The sequence below is a fragment of the Erythrolamprus reginae genome, chromosome 1 (genome assembly GCF_031021105.1).
Source record: "Erythrolamprus reginae isolate rEryReg1 chromosome 1, rEryReg1.hap1, whole genome shotgun sequence".
Classification (NCBI taxonomy): domain Eukaryota; kingdom Metazoa; phylum Chordata; class Lepidosauria; order Squamata; family Dipsadidae; genus Erythrolamprus; species Erythrolamprus reginae.
This window is the reverse complement of record NC_091950.1, coordinates 340395711-340421296: the sequence shown is the minus strand read 5'-3', so window position 1 is coordinate 340421296 and position 25586 is coordinate 340395711. Positions and strand designations below refer to the sequence as shown.

Genomic DNA, 25586 nt, shown 5'->3' with positions numbered 1-25586 from the left:
GACATGATAGCAGTCTACAAATACTTGAGAGGCTGCCACAGGGAGGGGGGGTTGCCACATTACTTTCTAAAGCAGCAGAGAGTCAGACAAGGAGCAACAGTTGGAAGCTGTCCAAGGAGAGATTCAACCTGGAAATAAGGAGGAACTTTCTGATAATGAGAATGATCAACCAGTGGAACAGCTTATCTGCAGAGATGATGAATGCTCCAACATTAGAGACTTTAAAAAAAACACTGGACTGCTATTGGACTAGTGTGATGTAGGGTCTCCTGCACTAGCAGGGGTTAGACTAGATGACTTGCAAGATCCCTTCCAACTCTAATAATAAAATAAATAAAATGAATAAATTAATAAATTTTGTTAAATTACTTATTGTCAATTACAAACTTGTCAATTACCAGGAAAATCAGAAGTTTTAGGCAGTTCAAATATGTATAAAGATTTATTGTAAGCTTAATTTCTCTACAAGAATCGGAACTACTAACGGTCTAGGGCAGGGGTAGGCAAAGTTGGCTCTTCTATGACATGTAGACTTCAATTCCCAGAATTCCTGAGCTGGCATGGTTGGCTCAGGAATTCTAGGAGTTAAAGTCCACAAGTGAACAAGAGCTAACTTTGCCTACCCCTGGTCTAGGGAAATTAGTGGAAGTTAAGAATAAAAAGGAATTAAAAGTGGGCTGGACTTTGATCTCTTGTGGGCGCAAAGGGACTCATGACTGATGATGCATCTGACTCTCTCTTGGACTCAACCATATCGTTTCCTACAGCATTATTATTTTCACACTTCTGAAAAAGTCTGTATATTTTGCAAAGAAATGTCCCTACACAAATAAAAAGGCCCCAATTCACTTGGGTTTTCACAAAACTTTAAAAGCTTGGCTAGCTAGGTTGTCTTGGGTTTGGAATGTATTAAGGGAGCTGTTATTTGACATCACTGTTAGTTAATCATCATGGCTGTTATTTATAATTATTTGTTTTGTTTTGTCGATATTTTATTGTTTAAATGCTTTTTAATTTAAAAAATAATAATTTTAGAATTGTAAACCTCCCAGAATCACTTGGTTGAATTGGGCAGCTTTAGAAATTGAATAGACAAACAAACAAAAAAATCAGGGAAATGAAATATTTATATAGATAGTGCTCAATTAGTGAACACAATTGTGACTAACAGTTTAATTGCTAAGTGGAAAATCATGTAACTGGGACTGTGTTTATGGTTTTATTTCAGCTTTCTTTTCTCCTCACTTTGCCAACCTTCAGAATGTTCATCCCAGCATTGGGATAATTGTTGTGTGTCTTCTCTGTCAGTCTTTAGAATTATCAGATTCAGAAGATGGAGATGCCATAGAAGCTGTCAAATACCCTGATTTAACAGATGTGGGGGAAGCTAGCTAAGATAGTGAAACAGAACAGCCATTGGACGAAAGTATGCAGACTCATGTTTCTTCTGATAGTTCGAGTTTAGAAGACAGTCCTTGGCTAAACCCAAAGTTCAGAAGGTTGCAAAAAAGAAAGGGAGAAATTGGGAAGAAGTTTTAATATGCTATTTCAGAGTGTGTAAATTAATTAATTAATTACATCACTTATGGAATTTAATGGAAGAGATGACGCTTTCTTCAAAGTGGAATAAAACCAAGGTGGTAATTTATGTCGTCTCTCCCAATAAGTGAGCCTTTCTATTGCATGATATACTGCTTTTAACATCAGGAACCCAACTCAGAGATAAGAAGATGTTTTGGAGTAGAAAGCTTGTTAATTAGAAAGATTTATAACTTCGTAATTTAGCCTGTAAGAGTTGAATGCATTTTTTCCGTGCCGGAGCTGTAACAACGAGAAATGAAGTGGAAGGAATAAAAGAAATGTTATTTTGAAAGTTAACAGCCTGTAAAGCTCTTATTATTGGAATAGTCAGCCTGATTCCAGCCCAGATCCAGAACAATAATTAGCAAGAAGGGAAATAATGTTTGAATTTATAATCATTGGAGAGGAGTAAGTTTATTCTCTTGTAATCCCAACCTCTCTGGTGCCTCTGCTTTGCAAGGTGAGTTTGGAAAAAAAATGGGAGGACAAAAAAAATGGCCATGCACAGGGAAGATTGTTTAAAGAGATTGTTTAGGGAATCTCTATGCTCTGTGATGGCAAAGAAAAAAAGAAAGCAAAGCACAGAGAACATATATCGTATTTTTCGGTGTATAAAACACACTGGTATATAAGACGCAACTAGATTTTAGAAGGGGAAAACAAGGAAAAAAGTATTCTGAATCAAATGGTGTAGTATTATATTGTTTAATAAAATACCAGTGTAGCAGAATATCTTTTACAACCATGTATACTGTTTAAAACCATGTATACTTTTTACAAACTTCAAACTTGACAGCTTCAAGACTTGTGGACTTCAAGTCCCAGAATTTCTTCACCAGTCATGTTAGCTCAGAAATAGTAATTGAAGTCCACAAGCCTTAAACTTGCCAGGTTTGAAGACCCTTGCACACCTAACTCAAACAAACAAACAAAAACAAACAAACGAGGACAATTCATTTTGTAGTTGTTCCTTTAGTTACAGAAATGGCTATTGATAGAATCATTTACAATTACAGTTCCCTGCTGAGGTTGTCTTAATATTACTACTATACTATGAGGTTTTTCAAAGACCTCTCTCTTGACTACTCTCGACCATGCAACTGAAGTGCAGGGAAATATATGGTGATGATGATAAACCTGAAATACTCCTTAAAAGGAGTGTTTCTAGAGCAGGGATCTCCAACCTTGGCAACTCAGGCATCCTCCACCGCCGCCGCTGGGGCTCCGTTCTCCCCACCCCGAGAGAACGCTGGTCCTAAACGGAGAGAAAAGCACTTTTGGAGTGCAGGATGAAATGGGGGTGGGGGGTGTGCGGGGTGGGGGTGGGGAGACGGGGCTCCCAGACAAAGAATCAGTCATGCAGGCGGCTTGGAAACTAGTGCAGATGTCGCTTGTCTTCTCCCTGACACTGAAGTAGACAGAAGGAGGCGGGTATGCATGGTCAGCGGCGAGATGGCTGGGGCAGTTGGCGAAGGGCGCTCCAAACAAAGCTGCCTCAGCCAGAGAGAGGCAGCCCCTGCCCAACCACTGCCACAGCCGCTCGCCCGAGCTGCTTTTCTGCCTGCTGGGAGGGCTCCTTGGGCAACACCTGCCGGTCTCCCGCAGGGAGGGAAGCAGCCAAGGCTGCTGGGCAGCCTCGGGGGCAGCCGCCGGAGCACGGGAAGGCTGCTGCTGCCAACCACTGCCCAACTCCCCTCACACACGCAGCATTCGATGTATAAGACGCACCAAGTTTTTGAGGCACTTTTTAAAAGACACCGAAAAATACGGTAATTGACTGCAATGATGAACTTGATTGAGAGAGAAGCTGTAATGCGCATCTTGTTTGCAAAATTACTTTTTCAGCACTGTCATAACTTTGAATGCTTTTCTACTACCTAAGCCAGTTGGTAAGCCAAACCTACCTATACTATTTTGAAATGTACTACTAAGGAATATGCAACCTGGTGTGCTCTGCTTGTTAGGCTACATGTTCAATGATATTTGATTATTGGTTAAACATTCTGCGATTTAAAGTAGTGTAAAATATCTGGAAGACACTATTACTACTTATCTTTGCATAAAAAAAGAAAAATAATACAGTGATCCCCCGATCATTGCGAGGGTTCCATTCCAGGACCCCCCGCAACGAGCGGGTTTTCGCGAAGTAGCGCTGCGGAAGTAAAAACACCATCTGCGCATGCGCAGATGGTGTTTTTACTTCCGCGGTGCTAGCGAGGAGCCGAAGATTGGGGTTCCTGGGAAGGGGACTCATTGGAAAGCCGCGCGGCTGTTTTAAAACGTCGCCGCCGGCATGGGGGGCTTCCTAGCAGCCCCCCAAACCCGGGTTGGGGGTCCGGGGGGTGCTGGCAAGCCGCCCATGCCGGCGGCGACGTTTTAAAACAGCCGCGCGGCTTTCCAATGAGTCCCGAAGACAAACGTCAAACTTCTGTGTTTGTCTTCGGGACTCATTGGAAAGCCGCGCGGCTGTTTTAAAACGTCGCCGCCGGCATGGGCGGCTTGCCAGCACCCCCCTGAACCCGGGTGGCCGGGCAAACAGCGAGCGAACGGCGGGTGGCCGGGCGAAGGGCGGGCGAGCGGCGAAGGGCGGGCGAGCGGATGCTGGGGAGGGCTTCTCGCCCTCCCACCAGCAAGAGGGGGAGCGAATGGCGTGGGCGGGCGAAGAGCGGGCGAGCGGCAGTGAGGAGTTTGCGTGGGCGGTGGGGAAACTCCTCGCTGATGCCCGCCGCTCGCCCTCCCGCCAGCAAGAGGGGGAAGACCCAGGGAAGCCGCCCAGCAGCTGATCTGCCCGGCGCCATCTATGCATGCGTGCCCATAGAAAAAAGGGCACGCATGCGCAGATGGTGTTTTGACTTCCGGGTTGAAAAATCGCAAATTAGCCTGTTCGCAATGGTCGGGAACGCAATAACCGGGGGATCACTGTACTTTATTTTTCAAACCTATAGGATAGTAGCAGTTTGTATAAACATAGCATAAGTAAAAAGTAATAATAAAAGAGGACAGTAGGACAGGGACGGTAGGCACAGTGGTGCACTTATGCATGCCCCTTACAGATCTCTTAGAAATGAGGAGAGGTCAACTAGACAAATCCAAGGATAAAGTTTTGGCGGTTTGGGGAAGAAACCACAGTCAGGTAGTGCATTCTAGGCATTTATCACTCTATATAAGTGATAAATATAACTAGCAATTTTGAATAAAATTATTTGTGCTTATCGGAAGTTTATCATAATATTCATTTGTAATACATTGTTCTTGTTATTTTGGGGAATATCTTTGAATGGAAGATTCAGGCAGCAAGATGTTTTAATCCACTGATTTATTGGTGAGGGAAGAGTATGTAGGTGTTTTGCAGAGGCACTTTTTCTCCTTGTAATCTAGAATGTCATCTCCTGACCTGATGCTAAAGATTTTATGAGTTACTGCCAGGAAGTGCAAAAGAAAGGGATCGTAAATGACCTTTCATCTGTTCTTGGAAATCTGTCAGCATTTGGATTCAACTGAATAGAACTCTCTTATTTTATTCCAGTTCATTTAACACATACTTAATTATTTTTCTCCTCAGGAGTAGAGTAAATGTGTATGCATGTGTATGAGAGAGTGAATGTGCATGTATCTATATGTATTTTATTACACAGTATTTTGCTTCAGCATGTTATAAAAATATTATTTTTCTAGAATGCCAACTAATGAAAACAGAGCGACCAAAACCGAACACATTTATTATTCGATGTCTTCAATGGACCACTGTGATAGAAAGAACATTTCATGTAGATACTCCAGAAGAACGGTGAGAAATAAATCCAAGTGTGTCTTGTTGGGCTTTTAAAATGTTGGCAGAGTTTTTTGAAGAAGAAAAAATGCATTTTGAGAATTTGTATTCATTTATTGAAATTATAAAATAAAACATTTCTAATTCATTGCTAACAGGTACAAATAAATTATAGCATTTAATTGTGACTTAAGATACTTGAATTGTGTCAGACCTTGAAGGTGGGCAAAGTCAAGAAACAGAAGTCTCAGAACTGCAGAAAAAGAAACAGAAAAACAGAATCTTGAAGGCCTGTGAAAGTTTCTGTCTTATACCAAACAAAATCAAGGCAGGGTTATTTTGAATTTCTCTCTCATGCTTTCCATTTTCCCAAGACAAAGTAGTCTTTTCTGATCTCTAAATAGTTTATTATCCTCTTCCCCCTTTCCAAGCTCAATACTTCATATTCCCCTGCCAGAATCATATCTTTCCTTCTGCATATGGGCCAAAGAACTCATCAAGGGCAATGCGCACATAAACGTTTTGTGTGAAAATGGATTTAGCAACTTGTCAAGGTCAGTAAATAAATCTGATGAAGATGGAGATGGAACTGGAAAGGGCCTCTTGTCCTCCTGTTGCACAGCAACTGCTACTGAAGAATCTGACTTGGCAAGGAACAAAGAATCTTCTTCATTCTGGAGTCAGTATCTGGCAATTCTGGATATAGTTCACAGGGACAGGTTTTGTGTGAAAATTTGAGATAGAACTGGCAGATAATCCTTTGCTCCCTCCTATAATCCCATCAATTCAGGATATTCAATTCAGTTTTCTTCCTACAGTTTTAATCTGCAGTATGTTCTGCCTTGTATTCCTTTCTTCATTTACCGGGACATAAGGCAGAAGGCAGGTCCTCTTGGACTAGTGAAATACCAGATGAATCTTCTAAAGCAGGCAACCGCAGAAATAAATTCACTGGGATAATCTGATGTGTAACAGGGAAGAAGTATGGAAAGCAAAGAAAATGACCTTAACAGGGAAAGGGAGGATCTGTTTTCAAGACAACAAACAAACATTGCATAAACACAGTCAATGCAGATTGGTATGAAATTGTCTCAGAAATACACCTCCAAATTCACATGAAAATAAAAGAGAGAGGAGAAACACGTTCAGATTTACTAACTTCTGTTATAGGCACTTAATAAAAGCTGGTCTGGTCTGTCTTGCAGGTCTGAGAAGTGGCTAATAAGCTTTGACTAGTTTTTGGGATGGTGAAAGAAAGCAAGAGATGCAGTGGACAACAACACCAAATATTCCTTTAGTATCTTTGTGTCCTCTTGCCTATGAGCATCTGCTATTCATTTGTACACAACCTTGGCTAAAGCTAACTACTTATTTAATGAAAGTTGTGTAGTTTATGTGTCTTGGTGAAAATCAGAGGAACAATGGAGGCAGGAGGAATGGAGGGCAAGATCTATAGGTCTATCACCTGTGGATCTTGCCCCCCATTCCTCCTGCCTCCATTGTAGAGTGCTTGAAAGGCCAACACACAACTGGAGGAATATGATGAGACAGACAGATTCTGCAAAACAATAAATCAATCCAATTATCCAGTTAATGAGAGACATAGCAATGCAAGTACCATTCAAATAATTTGGGTGTAAATTGAAAGCTACAATCTAATATCTCATAATTGAGTAAGCACCTGTATCGATGTGATCTAGAAAGAGGTATGTAGTCTCTTGAGCAGATGGTAGACCTTGGATGCGATAAAATGAGCTATCTGGATAAACAAATTCACTACCACTGAATTGGCTGCACACTTAGAAGAATAGTAATAAAATCCAGGAATACTGTGTTCTTATTTAAATTATTATTATTATGGTTGGTTGCACAGTCAACCAGATGCTAAGGCTAGACTTCACATTTTTATCCACCTATTGAACCCTTCCCAATATTCTTTGATATGCAGCTGTTGTTTGATAGTGTTAAAGGTATCATCACATAAGGTAAGCTGTTCCAAGTAAAGCTGCTTTTTGCAGTTGACAATGATTTTATCAAAGTCAGTAATGTTCCAATGGTGCTCCAGATGTTTTAGGATTAGATGCAAGGAACCTCTTGGTGCTATATTTGCTTTCTTTTTGCCACAGTCCTTCTATTTGTATTTGCAGGTCTTTGTTCTCCATGATGGATGGAGCCAGCATTCAGGATGGGTTGTCCTCATCCACTCAGAATAAGACCGAGTTTATTACTTTTTGCTGGATTTGCCTTCCTAGGACCCAGTTTCGACTTGGTCCTTGGACTGGACAGACATAGCTATCTTTTCTCTCTTCTTGAATACTGGCTTTTCTCTGTCATTGACTGCTTGAAATTTGGATTTTGTAACTATTTTCCATCTTGAGTTTTTCTTCAAATTTGATAGACTAATTGGCTAAAGTGCTCTTCCATCTGGGCGCTTGGCAGTCAAGCCTCAGCTTCTGCTGTGATGCCTGTTTGCATCCCCGATTCGGCATTGGCTATCCTGGGCTCGCCCTGGTCTGCCTTTGGACTGCGAGCTCCCAGAGCTGCAGGAAATGGCTGTATAGACATTCAGGGGAAGTAGTGGCATTGGAGGTTCCCAGCTGGTTGCCAATTACCATGGTGATAGGGTGCACTGACTGGCTTCCTCACTGGGTCTCAGGGGTGCCGTGCCACTTGCTAGCCACAGGTTGGCATTTCTACCTCTCTCTCCCTTGCCACTTGGCTTAGGTATCCTGTTTGATAGTGATCACAGGTGGCACTTAGCCACCGCCACGTTCCGGGGTCAGAATCTGTTTGGTGATCTAATCCTGATTGAGACTAGGGACAGGAGAAAGGTTCTGCCATCTCTTTCTTGGAAGGGCAATTTCCACCAGTCTCCCCAATAGCCCTTTTGGGCTGCTAACCAGGGCTTCAGCTTCACCTAGCCCCAAAATCAGTTCGGATCTAGGCAACACCAGCCTCAGGATGGATAGGGAAGGGGGAGGCAGTTCAAGCGAGCTTTCAGGGATGGAGGTTGTCCCTTCGGTCGCTCCTGTTAGGGTCCATTCCAGTCCTCCCATCGGGGGATCATCTCACCCTCTTCTCTGCAGTGGGCAAGCAGACCACCCAGGATGGATGGGTCCTTGAAATGGACAGTCAGGGGCTCTTGCTAAAGTTTCTCTCCCTTCCCCCGAGGTTTTTCATCCAATGTCTCATATGCAAAGTGCCCTCCAAGAAGTCCTTATGGATTCAGTGGTTCAGCACCTGCTGGACATTTGTGCCATCTAGCAAGTCCCTCTGGATCAGCAGGGACAGGGGTAGTATTCCATCCTTTTTGTAGTCCCCCAAGTCTTGTGGTTTTGGTGGTGAAGATGAAGGGCAATTGTAGACCTTAAGAGCCTGAACCAATATATCAAATACAGACAGTTCAGGATGCACTCTTTGTACTCTATCCTGGAGTGCATAAGGCAGGGTGATTACCTGGCCTCCCTGGACCTGACTGAAGCCTACTTGCATATACTGATTAATCATATTCACCGGCCTTTCCTCTACTCCCCCCACCGGGTTTTCCTGAAAGTCCTAACAGCAATGGTGGTCCATCTCAGGTCCTTGCCTGTGCGTGACCAGTGTTACTTGAATGATATTTTGGTAAAGGCATTGTTTGGGCACCTCATGATACGTCATCTCCAGGTAACCATCTTAACATTCCATCAGCATGGGTTTTTGACCAATTTAGACAAGAGTCACTTGTTTCTTTCCACCTCCCTGCTCCATTTGGGAGTCGTTATAGATTTCTTAGAATGTAGATTTCCTCTATCCCAGGAGAGTCAGGACATCATTAAGAAGTGTGGCCACCAGGTCCAATATGAGCATAGGATCCCCCTAGCTCTTCTGTCCATTCTCCTGTGGAAAATGATTTCATGCATTGCCGTCACACCCTAGGCATGCCTACACTCTAGGGAACTTAAATGGTTCATTTTCCCCTTCCAAAGAGCGGGCCATAGTACCTAGACATCCACGGTGCTGTGCTGGAAGTTCTTTGCTCCCTGTCTTGGTGGCACTCACAAGCACTGGCATGGGGGTGTCTCTTTCATGAGGTGCACAGAGCGACCGTCACCATGGACACCAGCTTGACTGGTTGGGGGGCCCACTCGCAGGGGGCAGATGGTTCAGGGCTGGTGGTCGCTAGCGGAGGCCAACTGCTCCATCAACTGGCTGGAACTTCAAGGCGTGTCTTTGGCCTTCCAAAATTTCCAATGATCTCTGGTCAGCAAACATGTTCTCATCCTAATGGAAAACACCACAACCAAGGCCCATGTGATCCAACAGGGCAGCCCTTGCTCCAGGACTCTAATGCGACAGGTGATGAAGGTGGAGCAGCACCTGCACTCTGTTTCAGCAGACCATATCTCCGAGGTTTCCAATACCCAAGCGGACTGGCTCAACAGGACAATGGTGGGCCATGCAGAGTGGTGCCTGCACCTGTCTATCTTCCACGACGTCACAAGCCGCTTCCGGAGGTTGACATGTTCACAACCCTGCTAAGGTTTTTCTCTCATTTTCGTCCCAGGGAGCAGAGGAGGTGAATGCCCTCCAGGGGCAAGGGATATCAGGCCTTCTCTACACATTTCCCTCCTCCCCATCCTGCCTCAAGTCATCCGGAAGATATTGAAGGAGCATGCGGAGGTGATACTCCTGGAGCCTCATTGGCTGAGGCGGCCCTGGTTCGCGGACCTGAGGGCCCTTTTGGTATCTCCTCCATGGCAGTTTAGAGTGAGCAAGTCCTCGGTCAGCCAGGGGGCGTTGGTCTACCCAGATCCCCAGTGGTATCAACTGACCACCTAGCTGTTGAGTGATGCACTTTGAGACACCAGGATTATGACCCTGAGGTTATCCTTACTGTTCTTCCACAGAGAGGCTCTGTGTCATGAGTGGAAATCCTTCTATGCTTGGTGCGTGTCTGAGGGCCTTTCACCCCTGAGGATTCCTCTCCTCAAGCATGTTCTGCTGATGAGTGACGGCACTGTCTTCAGTCCTATTCTGTGACCAAGTCGATTCTTTGGATCGCTTTCTGATAGTTCACTATTTTTTATGGGGGCTTTCCAGCCTTTGCTCTCCAGTTATCCACCGCTACTCAACCTGGTATCGCCTCAGGATGTTGTAGTCCCTGATGGGGCCGCCTTATGAACTGCTGTGATCAGCTAGTCTCAGGTGTCTATATGCAAGGTCGCCTTCCTGGTGGCAATCACATTGGATTGCTGGATGTCCAAGCTCTTGGCACTTTCCATTTAGAAGGACTTGTGTATTTTCCATTTGGAGTGAGTTGTTCTTCTCTTAGACCGTTTATTCATTCCCAAAGTCAGTTCCTTCTTTCACAAGGCTCAGGAGCTCACCAACCCAATTTATGCCCAAATATGGCTCCTCCGTCAGAGAGACTTTGGCACACTCTGGATGTTCAATGTGCATTTTGGATACACATTTATTGGACATGCTAGGTCCGTAAGACTGGGGCACTACTGGTGGCCTTTTTGCCACAATCTTTGAGTTAGAAAGTGTCCTCCATGACCATTGACCGTTGGATTTGGGGAACAATTGCTAAGTCATAGAACTCTCTGCTCTGTTGCAGCCAGTGGGGATCACGGCCCACTCTATTCATAGTGCACCTGGACATCACCGTCTCAGTTTATGTGCCACTACAAATTTGATTTGTTCACGTCGGTGGACGAGACCTTCAGCCAAAGTGTCTTGCAGAGGGTCCACGAGGCGTCTCATTGAATCGGGCTTGGACTGTGCCGACCTGGGAGAACTTTGGCTTTGGTATATCCCATCTTGAATGCTGGCTCCATCTACGATGGAGAAGGGGCATTGGTCTTATCTGATATGCCTCTTCTCATCAGGTGGTGCCAGTATTCAGTCCTGTCCTTGAGGGTCCATTCCTGCTTGTTCCTATTTTGTTGGACTGGTGTGTTTGTTTTCCTCCTTGGACTGACTTTTTGCATGATGGCCTCTACATTTTTGGCAGGTTCAGGAAGGGGAGCCTATCTGTTGTTGATTGTATACAGTCAGTAGCCACGTTGCATCTGCTTCTTCGGTTTCCTCAAAGCCTAGGAGGGTGTATCTGGCAAAAAATAACAGACTCAGTCCTCATTCTGAGTGGACAATGCATCCTGAATGCTGGCTCCACCTCATGAGAAAAGGCATATCAGGTAAGAATAATGCCCCTTCTCTCTTCTATTCTGCTATCTCTAGTAGTGCAAAGTCCATGGTCTAGATTTTTCTTTGTTTCTTATTGACCATGATTAAAATATGTGGTTTGTTTGAATTCTAAAATATTATTATTGTTTCATAATAACTATGCGAAGACACAACTGCCAGATTGTTGCTGGTGTTCCTCTTTAAATGCATCAGGTTCTTCTCAAGAACCTAGAATGTCACAATGTACCAGTGTAGTGTATATATGGGGATCTAAACAGCTTAACATTTTGCAGAGTACTGTATGTTGTTTGGTTTATGCCATAATTTTTTAGTTTCACATTCAGATCTTGATTACATGGTGATCTTTTTCAATTCTTTATCTTCTATTCTGCTACTTCCTGATATTGCTACTTCAATTATCCACTTTATTCTTTTCAACTACAGTTATGTTTGGTGGGTCATGAACCGATAATTTATCAATTTGTATTTGGAAATCTAATAATATTTTAACCTGCTCATTTTAAAAAACTTTTTCAATTATATGTTTTCACTAATTTTTATTACTGACAGATGGTAATTTTACAGATGTTTTGGTCAATCATTTTGATGACTGTATTAAATCATTGCTTATATTCAGTTTGTGGAACTTCTTGCATGACTTAAATGTATGATTGACCACACTTAGCTAACTACATATAAACAGACTATTCTCATTGCTTCAAATTATCACCAGCCAAACAGAATGCGGCTTTTATCTTTTTCACCAGCCAAGCCAAACGCAGCTCCTGTTTTTTTCAGCAGCCTCAATGCCAAGCAGTCCCTGTTCACTATGTTAAAATAAATAAAGGAATTTAGTGAAAATGAAAATAACTGTAGGATATTGAGAATTAAAGAGTGTGTTGTTTGTAGGAATCAAACCCTCAGCCCTGGGGACCTCACACCTCTATGCTCATGGCTAGGGACCCATTGGAAGACTTGATCTTTTACCACATTTAGCTAACTCCATATTAATAGACCATATTAATGGTTCAAATTATCACCAAACAATCCAAACGTGGCTCCTATGTTTTTCACCAGCTGATCAAAACGCGCCTCCTATATTTTTCACCAGCCTCAATGCCAAGCAACTTTCTGTTTTTGCTTGTCACAGGTGTGACATCTATATAATTTTGGTACATAAAAAACATGTGTATTCTAATGCAAAGCTGTGTCAACATTTCAAAGCAGTCACTGAAAAACTTGCAAATTTAACATTTTGAACAAACAAATATTTACATTTTTATTTATATAGATTAAATTTGTTTGCTGCCCATCTTGGTGCAAGACAACAGATGTTACTGCCTATTTCATATTTTTTCTGTCTTACCAAGAAGTAAAGTGTGGTCCACTTTGTCAAATGCCTTGCTGAAGTCAAAGTAAACTATGCCCACAATATTTTTCTGATCCATTAATTTAGTCACTTTGTCAAAAAGCCAATAAGGTTTGTCTGGCATGATCCATATTTCACAAGCACAGGCTGGCTTTTACTAATTCTCTTGTTTGTTTCTAGTGCTCACAAATTATTTATTTATTATTTATTTTATTTATTTAGATTTGTATGCCGCCCCTCTCCGCAGACTCGGGGCGGCTCACAACAAAGTGAAAAAACAATTTACAACAAATCTAAATTTCTACTAAAAACATTTAAAACCCCCATTTTCTAAACACACGTACATACACACATACCATTCATAAATTGTATATGCCCGGGGGAGATGTCTCAGTTCCCCCGTGCCTGACGACACAGGTGGGTCTTAAGGAGCTTACGAAAGGCAAGGAGAGTAGGGGCAGTTCTAATCTCCAGGGGAGTTGGTTCCAGAGGGTCGGGGCCGCCACAGAGAAGGCTCTTCCCCTGGGGCCCGCCAACCGACATTGTTTAGTTGACGGGACCCGGAGAAGGCCCACTCTGTGGGACCTAATCGGTCGCTGGGATTCGTGCGGCAGCAGGCGGTCTCAGAGATATTCTGGTCCAGTGCCATGAAGGGCTTTAAAGGTCATAACCAACACTTTGAATTGTGACCGGAAATTGATCGGCAACCAATGCAGACTGCGGAGTGTTGGTGAAACATGGGCATACCTAGGTAGGCCCATGACTGCTCTCGCAGCTGCATTTTGCACGATCTGAAGTTTCCGAACACTTTTCAAAGGTATCCCCATGTAGAGAGCATTACAGTAGTCGAACCTCGAGGTGATGAGGGCATGAGTGACTGTGAGCAGTGAGTCCCGGTCCAGATAGGGTCGCAACTGGTGTACCAGGCGAACCTGGGCAAACGCCCCCCTCGCCACAGCTGAAAGATGGTTCTCTAATGTGAGCTGTGGATCGAGGAGGACGCCCAAGTTGCGGACCCTCTCCGAGGGGGTCAATAATTCCCCCCCCAGGGTGATGGAAGGACAGATGGAATTGTCCTTGGGAGGCAAAACCCACAGCCACTCCGTCTTATCCGGGTTGAGTTTGAGTCTGTTGACACCCATCCAGGCCCCAACAGCCTCCAGACACCGGCACATCACTTCCACTGCTTCGTTGACTGGACATGGGGTGGAGATGTAAAGCTGGGTATCATCAGCGTACTGATGATACCTCTCCCCATGCCCTTGGATGATCTCACCCAGCGGTTTCATGTAGATATTAAATAGCAGGGGGGAGAGGACTGACCCCTGAGGCACCCCACAAGGGAGAGACCTCAGAGTCGACCTCTGACCCCCCACTAACACCGACTGCGACCGACCGGAGAGGTAGGAGGAGAACCACTGGAGAACAGTGCCCCCCGCCCCCAAACCCTCCAGCCGGTGCAGAAGGATACTATGGTCGATGGTATCGAAAGCCGCTGAGAGGTCAAGAAGCACCAGGACAAAGGATAAACCCCTGTCCCGGGCCCGCCAGAGATCATCCATCAACGCGACCAAAGCAGTTTCCATGCTGTAACCGGGCCTGAAACCCGACTGCTGGGGATCTAGATAATCGGCTTCTTCCAAGGATCGCTGGAGCTGGAGTGCCACCACCTTCTCGACAACCTTCCCCATAAAGGGAAGGTTGGAGACTGGCCGGTAGTTATTAAGTACGGCTGGGTCCAGGGAAGGCTTCTTGAGGAGGGGGCGCACGAGCGCCTCTTTATAGGATGATGGGAAGGATCCCCTCCCCAAGGAAGCGTTGATAATCTCTGGACCCAGCTCCGTGTCACCTCTCTGCTGGCCGAAACCAGCCAGGAGGGACACGGATCCAGTAAACAGGTGGCGGAACTCACAGCTCCAATGGCCTTGTCCACTTCATCAGGTGTCACAAGATCAAACTCTTCCCAGACAGATGGACAAGTACGTGGCCCAGTCACCTCAACTGACTCGTTGTCAGCCAACTCTGTTTTCCAATTGGAGTCGAGGTCCGCCCGGATCTGAGCGATTTTATCAGCGAAAAACGTGTTAAAATCCTCGGCACTACTCTGTAAGGGCTCCCCAACTCCCCTCTGATTAAAAAGGGAGTGGGTCACCCTAAACAGAGCGGCCGGGCCGGATTCCGCTGATGCAATCAAGGCGGCATGATACGCGCATCTGCACTAGTTGATTATTTTTTCCATGATCTTCTCAGGTATGATGTCAGTCTGATTGTTCTGTAGTTTCCTAGATCATCCCCCCACCCACTTTTGAAGATTGGAACCATATCAGTTCTTTTCCAATTCTTCGGTAGTTCTTGCTGCTCCAGGCAGAATGGGACATTTCGTCACTGCCAACTCCCTGCAACCATCTTGCCATTGTTCAACTTGCTGCAGCCAATTTACTGCAGGATAACTTGCTGCAGGACAGTTGTATGTGGGATAAATATTATCTGCCACTACTTCTTCAACATTATTTCCATTGATAAAAATGGAATTAATGTAAAAGACATAGTGGCAGATATCATTTATCACATTGAGTTATCCCATGTGGATTGCCCTGCGAACAGTTGTCTGTAATGAGTAGACCTCAGCAGGATGGTTGTGCTTGGTTGGCGATAGCATGATAGCTACCACTATCACCATGAGTCATGGTGACATACTGGGTAGAGTGTAGTACTGAAAACTACTTCTATTGTCTGACTGAAATTTAGCAGTTCAAATCTCACCAGGTTCAAGGTTGACTCAGCCTTCCATCCTTCTGAGGTGGATAAAATGAGGACCCAAATTGTTGGGGAAAATATGCTGACTCTGTAAACTGCTTAGAGAGGGCTGTAGCAAACAAGCTGTTTTTAATGGTGACAATTTTAGCTGTAGACTGACATGACATGATAATACATTGTCTTTGACATTCATTCTCTTTCTTGGCATTAGAACTTTGATTATGAGATGATGCATAGTCAGATACCTTCAGATGTATTATTCTTATTCTGTAATTGAAGAGAAAGAGGACAGATGAATGACTTTAGAAAAAAATCTGTAGGATTCCCTGGAGGTTATTCATTTGAGTGCTTAGATACAGAACATATTGTTAAAAGTGAATCCTATTCTACAAGATCCTATTCCATCCTATTGTCTGCTTCTCTACCCTAGCCATTCTAGAGTAATCCTTTGGGACTACATTATACAGTTAATTTCAATAATATGCTATGGGAAATAGCCAGGAAACATTGTACTCAGGATTGCATGAAGGAAGATATAATATAGTTGCCATTATAGAAATTTGGTGGGATGAAACTGACAAATGGAATATACAACTAGAGGAATTTAAATTATTTAAAAGAAACAGACCAAATAAAAGAGGAGGAGTTGCACTATATATAAGAAATAACTACATATCTACAGAAATAGAGCACAATAATAATGAAAATAATCTTGAACGCATTTGGGTCAATATTAAAGGGGGTGGTGGTTGAAATGACATTGCCATAGGTCTATATTATAGGCCACCCAACCAAACAGAGGAGGTAGATGAACTTTTTGCTAGTCAGCTAACTAAGGTATGTAGGAAGCACATCACAATAGTAATGGGAGATTTTTAACTACCCTGATATCAATTGGGAGACAAACTCTGCACCAAGTGGAAGATCCAACAAGTTCCTAACAAACCTAGCAGACAACTTTGTTATCAAAAAAGTAGAGAAGGAACAAGGGGATCAGCCATGTTGGATTTAATTTTCACTAACTAAAGCCACACTTGGAATACTGCATTCAGTTTTGATCACCACAATGCAAAAAGGATGTTGAGACTCTAGAAAAAAGTGCAGAGAAGAACAACAATTAGGGGACTGGAGGCTAAAACATATGACTAACAGTTGCAGGAACTGGGTATGGCTAGTTTAATGAAAAGAAGGACCGGGGAGACATGATGGCAGTGTTCCAATATCTCAGGGGTTGCCACAAAGAAGAAGGCGTCAACCTATTCTCCAAAGCACCTGAGGTTAGAACAAGAAGCAATGGGTGGAAACTAAACAAGGAGAGAAGTAACTAAGAACTAAGGAGAAATTTCCTGACAGTTAGAACAATTAATCAGTGGAACAGCTTGCCTCCAGAAATTATGAATGCTGGAAGTTTTTAAGAAGATTTGGGATAACCATCTGTCTGAAGTAGTGAAGGGTTTCCTGCCTAAGCAGGAGGTTGGACTGGACGGTCTCCAAATTTCCTTCCAACTCGTTGTTGTTGTTATATGCTGAGTTTTAATTACCTTTAGATTTTAGTCTGTTACAAAGATTGTATATAAATTTTACTATGATTTAGATTTACTTTCATATAACATTTCGTATACAAATATTTGCTTGTCATATACAAATTTAGTTCAGAAACTTTCTAGTGATGATTGATTACAGAAAACTGAGAGAACAATTAAACAAGAATTTAGATTCTTGGAGATGTGTAATGGAAGTTGAGATTCAGTATTCGTTATATCTCTGCCTACTTGATTTGACCCACATGTACTGTTAGAAACCAACCCAAATATACCAGGGGTAGGCAAAGTTGACTCTTCTATGACATGTGGACTTCAACTCCCAGAATTCCTGAGCTACAATGATTGGCTCAGGAATTCTGGAAGTTGAAGTCCACAAGTCAGAAGAGCCAACTTTGCCTACCCTGGTATATACGAACATGATCGGTGGGAATAAAAGTAATAGAAAATTTTTGTCCAAAGTGTAGCACATGTAGGTAGGAATACAGAAAATAACCTGATTTGCTCCCATTGTTCTGTATTTTTAATGTATATATCAGTCAGAACATGTTTTGCATTATTTTAGGAATTTATCTAATTATATACATCAATAGGGAAGAATGGACAGAAGCCATCCAAGCAGTAGCAGACAGACTTCAAAGGCAAGAAGAGGAAAGAATGAATTGCAGCCCAACATCCCAGATTGATAACATTGGAGAGGAAGAGATGGATGCCTCGACAACCCACCATAAAAGAAAGGTATTTAGAAAATTGGTTAATTCATTTTTTAAAAGTTTTATTGCTATTAGTTACTGTTCTGCCGGCGTGTCCCAACCGCCCATAATTACAGGGTAATTAGTCCAGAAAGACACACACCACACAATAGAAGGAAAACCAAAAGTCTTTATCAACAGAAAAGCAGAAAAAACTCCCTTTTTAAATGTCAAAGGGATTTGCTGGTACACACAATCTGTCATAAGTTCTTGTTCAGAATCCAGGGATGATAAGGATGATTGATCTCCTCCTGGGCTGTCTGCCAAACTCCCCCCTTCCCTGCTACTCACGCTTCCTTCGTCAGAGGAGCCTTCGGTGGGAGATTCTATCGGGAGCAAAACAGACCTGTGGGGTGTGGATGTTTCCCCCACATCCACATCCACATTCCTTGGGGCAGGAGCTGGGCCAGAGCCAACCACAACAGTTACAGACATATTTTCTGCTATTATGGAAACAGGAAAAGTAGATGAAACTATGTGAAACTAAAGTTCATATACAGTTTATAATTATAAACCATATTAGTTGCTACATTAAAATTGTGCCAGAGTTTATCAGCTGACATTCTAAAATTCAAAGGAATTACTTTGGATTAGCAAGTGTTCTGCATACACAAGATATTTATCAAACTAACTGTAGTTCTGTGGTTTGTGTTTATTGACTGTTTGCTTATGATATTTTAAATATGCTTTTATCTTTAATCTACCTTTTACTTGAATTTCATTGGCTTTGTTGGCCTTTGACATATCACTGGTTTTGAATATTAGCAAACATTTTCTGGATAGACAGGATGCAAATTTTCCATATATACTTATTGCTATAAATTTGTATTGTTTGTTCACTAGTTACTTCTTTAACGAGAATAATAGTGAAAAATAATGGGTTAATTCTGAGCATCACTGTAATTTAGTAATGCTACCTCTTCTCCATCACAAATGTTGTTTACATTTTGTAACAGCTAGTGAAATAATTATTCTCTTATGTGATGATACAAGAATGAGGGTAAAAAGTGAAAGCTAGCTGAAAGCTTGTCAGAGAATATAAATTGCATATTAAAAAGTTTCTTGGAAGAAAATTTTGTTTTGTAGAATGTCCTTATTTTACGTTCATTAGGAATAAGACTGCTAAGCTTCAGCTAAGTAAGTTTGACTTTAGGGCCAGGTTAGCTTTTCCGAGCAATTAATAGTGTCTTTTTTATGCTTATCAGTTGGAAAATCAGTTGATTTTCATTATTACTCAAAAATTAATTATAGTCATCTTTATAGATGTGGTCAGGGAGAAGAAACTCTACTGAGGAGGCTTCTGGTGATATTAATCTATAAACAAGAACAAATAAAAAAGATTACCGGGTATAATAATAAAATATATTATCACCTCACCACATAATTACATATTTACGTTGACTTAAAAGTTTTGTTCTTATTAGTCAATGTATACTTTTATTTATTTTTCTTTCAGTTTGGGTCTATATTTCTGTCTTGTTTATACATATGCCTTCCTTCCTTCCTTCCTTCCTTCCTTCCTTCCTTCCTTCCTTCCTTCCTTCCTTCCTTCCTTCCTTCCTTCCTTCTTCCATATCAAACTACTGATTTTGAGTTACGAATAAAACATAAAAACAAAATATAAACCTAACACACATACACACACACATGGAGGGAGGAAGGAGGGAGAATTATCAATTTACTAGAATGCAAATATGCAACCTCCTCTTTTCTCTCTTTTTCTCCATTTTTTTCTAGCAAAGATCATGTTATATATTTATTTAAATAGAATAAGTGTTAAAAATAATGTGATTTATTGGTGTATGCTCAAATAGATATCTTCAATATATTGATACTTGTGTGGGGGCTTTAATGGTGATCAGAGAAATACCATTACTAATATTAAAATTTTTATATCATCAGTAGAATATTGCGTATTGATTGGCTTACTGTTTTAATATATCCTGAAAAATGAGCATGAAAAGTTACTGCGATCTGATAAGAAAAATAACACATTATGTTTCCTATAAGGCAGATATGACAGTTTGATTATAGTTATTAGCTGAGATTATTAGAAGGACTGAGAACATTATCATTGTGCACATTTGTCTTTAGGAGGATGCAACTGGAAGATTAACTGTCTTATTAGATGACCAAATCTCATCTTGTTAATGTGATTCATAAGAATGTATTCATAAAAGTATTAATAAAAGATAAAAGATTAATAAAAGTATTAATAAAAGATGTTTAGACTTAGCTTGCTTAAAAGTGCAGTACAGTATAGGAATATCTGTTAATGATTATTTGGGACAAAGGGTTATTTTCCTATCCACCATTAACCACTATAAGAGATGATAGACTATCACATGAGATTGCTTTCAGCAGCTTGTAAATAATGTTTAGACTTTGAAATAATTCTATTTATTAAGCTGTATTTTTCCTTTATAAACGTGTTCTTCCTAGGGGTCATTACATTTTAAAAATTACCTTTTTAGTTCTGAAGTATATTCTGAAGTATATTTTTAAACAAGAAATGCTACTAGATTTCTATTTTGACCTTCTAGAGATAATTGCGACTTGTTTACAGAACAAAAAATCATTTTAGTCCACTTAAAAGATTTTAAAGCTGGTTTAAAAACAAGAAATTTGCAAACTCTGCAAAGAAAACAAATAGGTTGATTGTTCATGTTATAGTACTTTGAGCTCACTTTTTGATGTAAGAAATGTTCACATGAAGCTTCAGAGTCAACAGTATGACCCTGTTAAAGGTTTTTGAATTATCATATTTCTCTGTAGTTGATGGATGTTTCTAAAAGTGGGAGTTGCAAAACATTTTGATAAATCAAATACAGTGGAACCCCGACATAAGAGCTGCTCTACTTAAGAGCAACTCGAGATAAGAGCTGGGAGGGGAGAGATATTTTTGTTCTACTTACAAGCCCAAATTCGAGATACAAGCGCCAAGGAGCTGTCTCCTGAAGCCAAACACTAACTTCCGCGTTCGGCTTCAGGAGACAGCTGCGAAGCGGCGCACGTGTTTTAAAAGGTTGCAGCCGGCCTGGGGGGCTCGGGGGGGTGCTTGCAGCTTTCTTTCTTGCTCTTTTTCTTTCTCTCTTTTACCTTCCCTTCCTCTATTTCTTCTTTTCTTTCTCCTTCCCACCTTCTTCCCTCCCTCCCTCCCTTCACTCATTCCTCTCTTACTCTCCCCTTTCATAAGTTTCCTTGCTTCCTTCCTCTGTTCCTGTCCCTTCCCCCTTTCTTTCTTTCTTGCTTTCTTTCTTTCTTTCTTTCTTGCTCTTTTTCTTTCTCTCTTTTACCTTCCCTTCCTCTATTTCTTCTTTTCTTTCTCCTTCCCACCTTCTTCCCTCCCTCCCTCCCTTCACTCATTCCTCTCTTACTCTCCCCTTTCATAAGTTTCCTTGCTTCCTTCCTCTGTTCCTGTCCCTTCCCTCTTTCCTTCCTTCCTTCCCACCCTCTGTCCATTCATTCACCCATTCCTCTCTTGATCGCTTAAAGCCGGTCCCTGGTGCAAAAAGGGTTGGGGACCTCTGTCCTACAGGATTGGGTGGCAGAGAAGTTGAACATATGTAAATTTAAAAGTTTAAGAAAGTTTACAAGTTAAGTGAAAGAAACTTCATTATTCATTTATATGTATATGTACATTTCTTCATTAAAAACATGTCTTTCTGCATAATTTAGACTAACTTTGTGAGTTTTTTGAGGGCTGGAACCAATTAAAATTATTTACATTAATTCCTATGGGGAAAAGTCGTTCGAGATAAGAGCTGCTCGACTTAAGAGCCCAGGTCCGGAACGAATTAAACTCGTATCTCGAGGTACCACTGTAGTTACTATTCTCTATGCTATATAATTGTCTATACTATGTAGGATCTATTGATGTACAGTACTTCCTTTTCAAATGTGTACATGTTTTCATATATCGTAAATATTAATAGTAAAATGAGATCAGAATTTGGAATCATACCACACTGATTTGAAAAGAATAGCTTGTTTTTTGATAACAATAGACTTTACTAGTGGACAGCAATATTTTAATGAACACAATATCTGCAAGCTGTGAATTCCATTAATTTTTCATCTTATACTTTATACAGACAATGAATGATTTTGATTATTTAAAACTACTTGGCAAAGGCACTTTTGGCAAAGTTATTCTGGTCCGGGAGAAGGCAAGTGGGAAATATTATGCTATGAAAATTTTAAAAAAAGAAGTTATTATTGCAAAGGTATGTTTATGTGTTTAATATAATTTTGTTGTAAATAGTTTATTTTCACTTCTATAAATCTTATTGGAATAAAGTATCTATAAGATAACTTCTTAAACTTCTTTATATTGTGATATAAAAGCTTTAATCAGACACATCCAAACTTTAAAGTTAACAAGAATATTTATACTATCTTCTTAACTTTTCTCTTAAATATATGTCTCCTGGTTGAATGGAGACTGGAAATGGGATTCATCGCAATGTAAGAACTGTTCTTTCCCAGAAATTCTTTTTTCTTCTTCTCGTCCTACAGTCCCATCATGTAATTCTATAAAGTAATTCTTAAAAACCTCAGTAGCTTGCATCTGAGTATACATTTAATATAATAGTAAACAGCCAAAAGTAAACATCTCAACCAAAGAATCTCTAAGAGAGATTCACCCCCATGAACACTGACGAGCCGAGCCACTAGAATATAAACTGAGAGCAAACCCCACCCCTTACTATCATTGATGATGTTACCTAGTTTGGGGAATGAAATGTCTGCAAGAAAATAGCCAAGCTTATAATGAAGCAAGGAATGCACAGTTAGTATACTGTGACACCAACTGCCCATACCAAATGAGTCTGTGACTGTGTGTTGCAGAATAATTGACTCTTACCAGGATTTCAGGCAGAGTTTTTTCACCTTACTTTCTAATTTTTTTAACATCGGATATTGGGACAGAACTGTATCAAATTGAATTCAAAGATACTTTTTGCTGATTAATTATGGCCCGTCCGTACAGATTCAATGGCTTTTGTGCGACATGTCATTCTTGATGAATACCATACTGTTTATACGGTATGTCATAGCAGTCGTAGTCTACAGCATTCGTGCTCCAGATCTTAATTATATATTTCTATGGTGGCACATTTTAAAGATACGTCAAATATTACAAAATGAAAATATTTTGCTGTCATAGCATACCAAAAGAGGCCATTCTGAACATACCAAAAGAGTCTAATCCTTGACAGACAACTCTGACTTTAGTCTATAAGTCATAATGGCCCACTTCAGATTAGAAAACTCACAAAACGTTTTGCATCTCCTTCTATACTTTTATACTTTAAAAAAGTGATTATTCAAGGAAACACTGCATAATTTTCTTAATAATAAATACTGGATTCCATAATTCAGTAGTATGGGAGACTAAAATTATTTTATCGTAGTGTTGTAATAGTACTGTTTGTTATAGATTTAATGTGAATAAAATATCATGTATGATGTATCCTTTTGAAGCTTTTGAATGCCCTGTTTACTCTCCCTTAAAAATAATTAGTGTATGACATTCCAGATATTTCTTCATTTTTTTTACAATAATATTTTGATCTAGTTTTTCTTTCCAAATTACTAACTTTAATATTGCATTCTTTTTTTAGGATGAAGTGGCTCACACTCTTACAGAAAGTAGAGTATTGAAAAACACTAGACATCCTTTTCTAACAGTGAGTATAGATAATTAAATTTACAGTATTTTGTAAAACTGCTTGGAAATTATTCTTATTAGTCAGTACCTTCGGCACAAATTTCGCCGCCACTTTTTTTCATGACTAAAGTGCTGATGCCCACCTCTTCCGCAATTTCTCGGATAGTCACACAATGGTCCCGCATCACCACAGCGTTCACTTTGGTAATGACCTGGTCATTTCGGCATGTTGATGGCCGACCGGAGCATGACTCACTCTCCACCGATGTACAGCCATCTTTAAACCGCTCCTTAATCTTTGTGATGCCCATAACATCGTCACCAAAAGCTGTCTGAATCTTCCGAATGGTTTCCACCTGGCTGTCGGCCAGTTTCTGGCAAAATTTGATGCAGTAGCGCTGCTCCAGTCATTCCATCATTTTTCCTGCAATGAAAAACCCTGCAATGATGAGAGCACTACACACTACCTCACTCAAATGCTGCTTGCCAGCAACAGATGCTATTGACAGGAGGAAAAAAATTCACACATGTGCATGAAGTTTCAAGGTCAGCTCATGCAAGCATGCTTGATTCAAATCCATCAGGTTTACGCAAAAAAAAAAAAAGGTTGGATACTTTTCTAACAGATCTCATAGAAATATTTTAAATACATCATAGCATATTTTTAATGTCTTTTGGTTAAGTCCAATTCTTGATTAAGATATTTTATGCTGATTTCAAGTGCATAATAGTTTGGGTATATATTCAAAACTTTGTTACCAAATGTAAAAGATGGAGAGTTTTTGGAATTCCCTCAGGTATAGGACATTAAGCAAAACTTCTTTCCATGATTTCACTGGATTGGCAATTTACTTCAGAGAGGATGGTCTTGAAGATACCCAGTCAGATAGGTCTTTGAAAATGATAACCAATATCTTCAATTATATCATACATTATTAATGTTTTGTCATGTTCTTCCAACAGTATTGACATTTAAATAAATTGTACCAATTGCTTCTCTGTGTTCAACCAACAATCTACCAACACAATATTTTCAGTTGTTTAAATGCATCCTGAAACTCAGTGTACCTATTTTATTATTTATTTATTATTTGGATTTGTATGCTGCCCCTCTCCGAAGACTCGGGGCAGCTCACACCAAGTGAAACAAATCATAATAATCCAATTAATTAAAATATTTAAAGATTTAAAAAACCTATATAACACTGAATAAAGTATTAACACAAAAACATGATTGTATGGATTACATCATGCTTTTGTCTGGTTTTGTCTCTGTCCCTCCCTCCCCCCTTCTTTTTTTCCCTTCGAATCACCCATCCTACTATATTGCTTTATTTTTTTAAAGTAGTGCATTGAACTCTGTGTATGCAGCAATTACTTAGAGGCAGGTGGCTGAATATACATTAAAAAAAAGAATGGGTGATCTACATTCTTTTTATATGCCTTGTTACTCACCATTCCAACATACCCCCATTTTCCTACTCACCCCTATCTTAAAGTGGGATTTACCCCCATATATATATATATCAAAGAAAGGCAGAGAGATTTGCCTTTTCAGCTAAATCACCTAAAACAGTCAGAACACAAAAAAATGCTTTAAAAATCCCAACTGATAAAGATGCTAAATAAATTTATTGAGAAGATTGGCTGGAACTGACTCATATATATAAAGATAGGTTGTGTTTAACTTGCTAGTATTCTTGTTGAGATGATAAATGGGGCAACCTATAGTATCAAAATGCAAAGACCTATTTCAGATCCAGTCCAAATGACATATATTGGCGATCCAAGAGAAACGTTTTGCTAGGAAAAACATAATGCACATTGAAGAGCTAGATCAGACGTTCTAGCATTAATTCATTTTCTTCTATAATATATAGGGTGGAACAAGACCAATAACGAGTCTTTGGAGAAGGGCGGCCTAGAAATTAATTAATTAATTAATTAAATAAATAAATTATTGCCATCTAAT

General features: G+C 40.7%; 1 protein-coding gene across 5 annotated transcripts in view; it reads left to right on the top strand.

The window, feature by feature from the left end:
• AKT3 (AKT serine/threonine kinase 3) overlaps positions 1-25586 on the top strand; it is a 141627-nt gene that overhangs the window by 64930 nt on the left and 51111 nt on the right. For 4 of the 5 annotated variants that reach the window (XR_011557463.1, XM_070734039.1, XM_070734040.1 and 1 more), the window contains 4 exons: positions 5257-5368; positions 17782-17926; positions 22035-22166; positions 23568-23633. Coding sequence is in view for 4 of the 5 variants with exons in the window: in XM_070734039.1 (XP_070590140.1) it covers positions 5257-5368; positions 17782-17926; positions 22035-22166; positions 23568-23633 (455 nt within the window). In the remaining variant the exon portion in view is untranslated. Of the gene's footprint in view, positions 1-5256; positions 5369-11455; positions 11533-17781; positions 17927-22034; positions 22167-23567; positions 23634-25586 lie in introns of those variants that run through there. The other variant, XM_070734042.1, reaches the window with a different exon arrangement.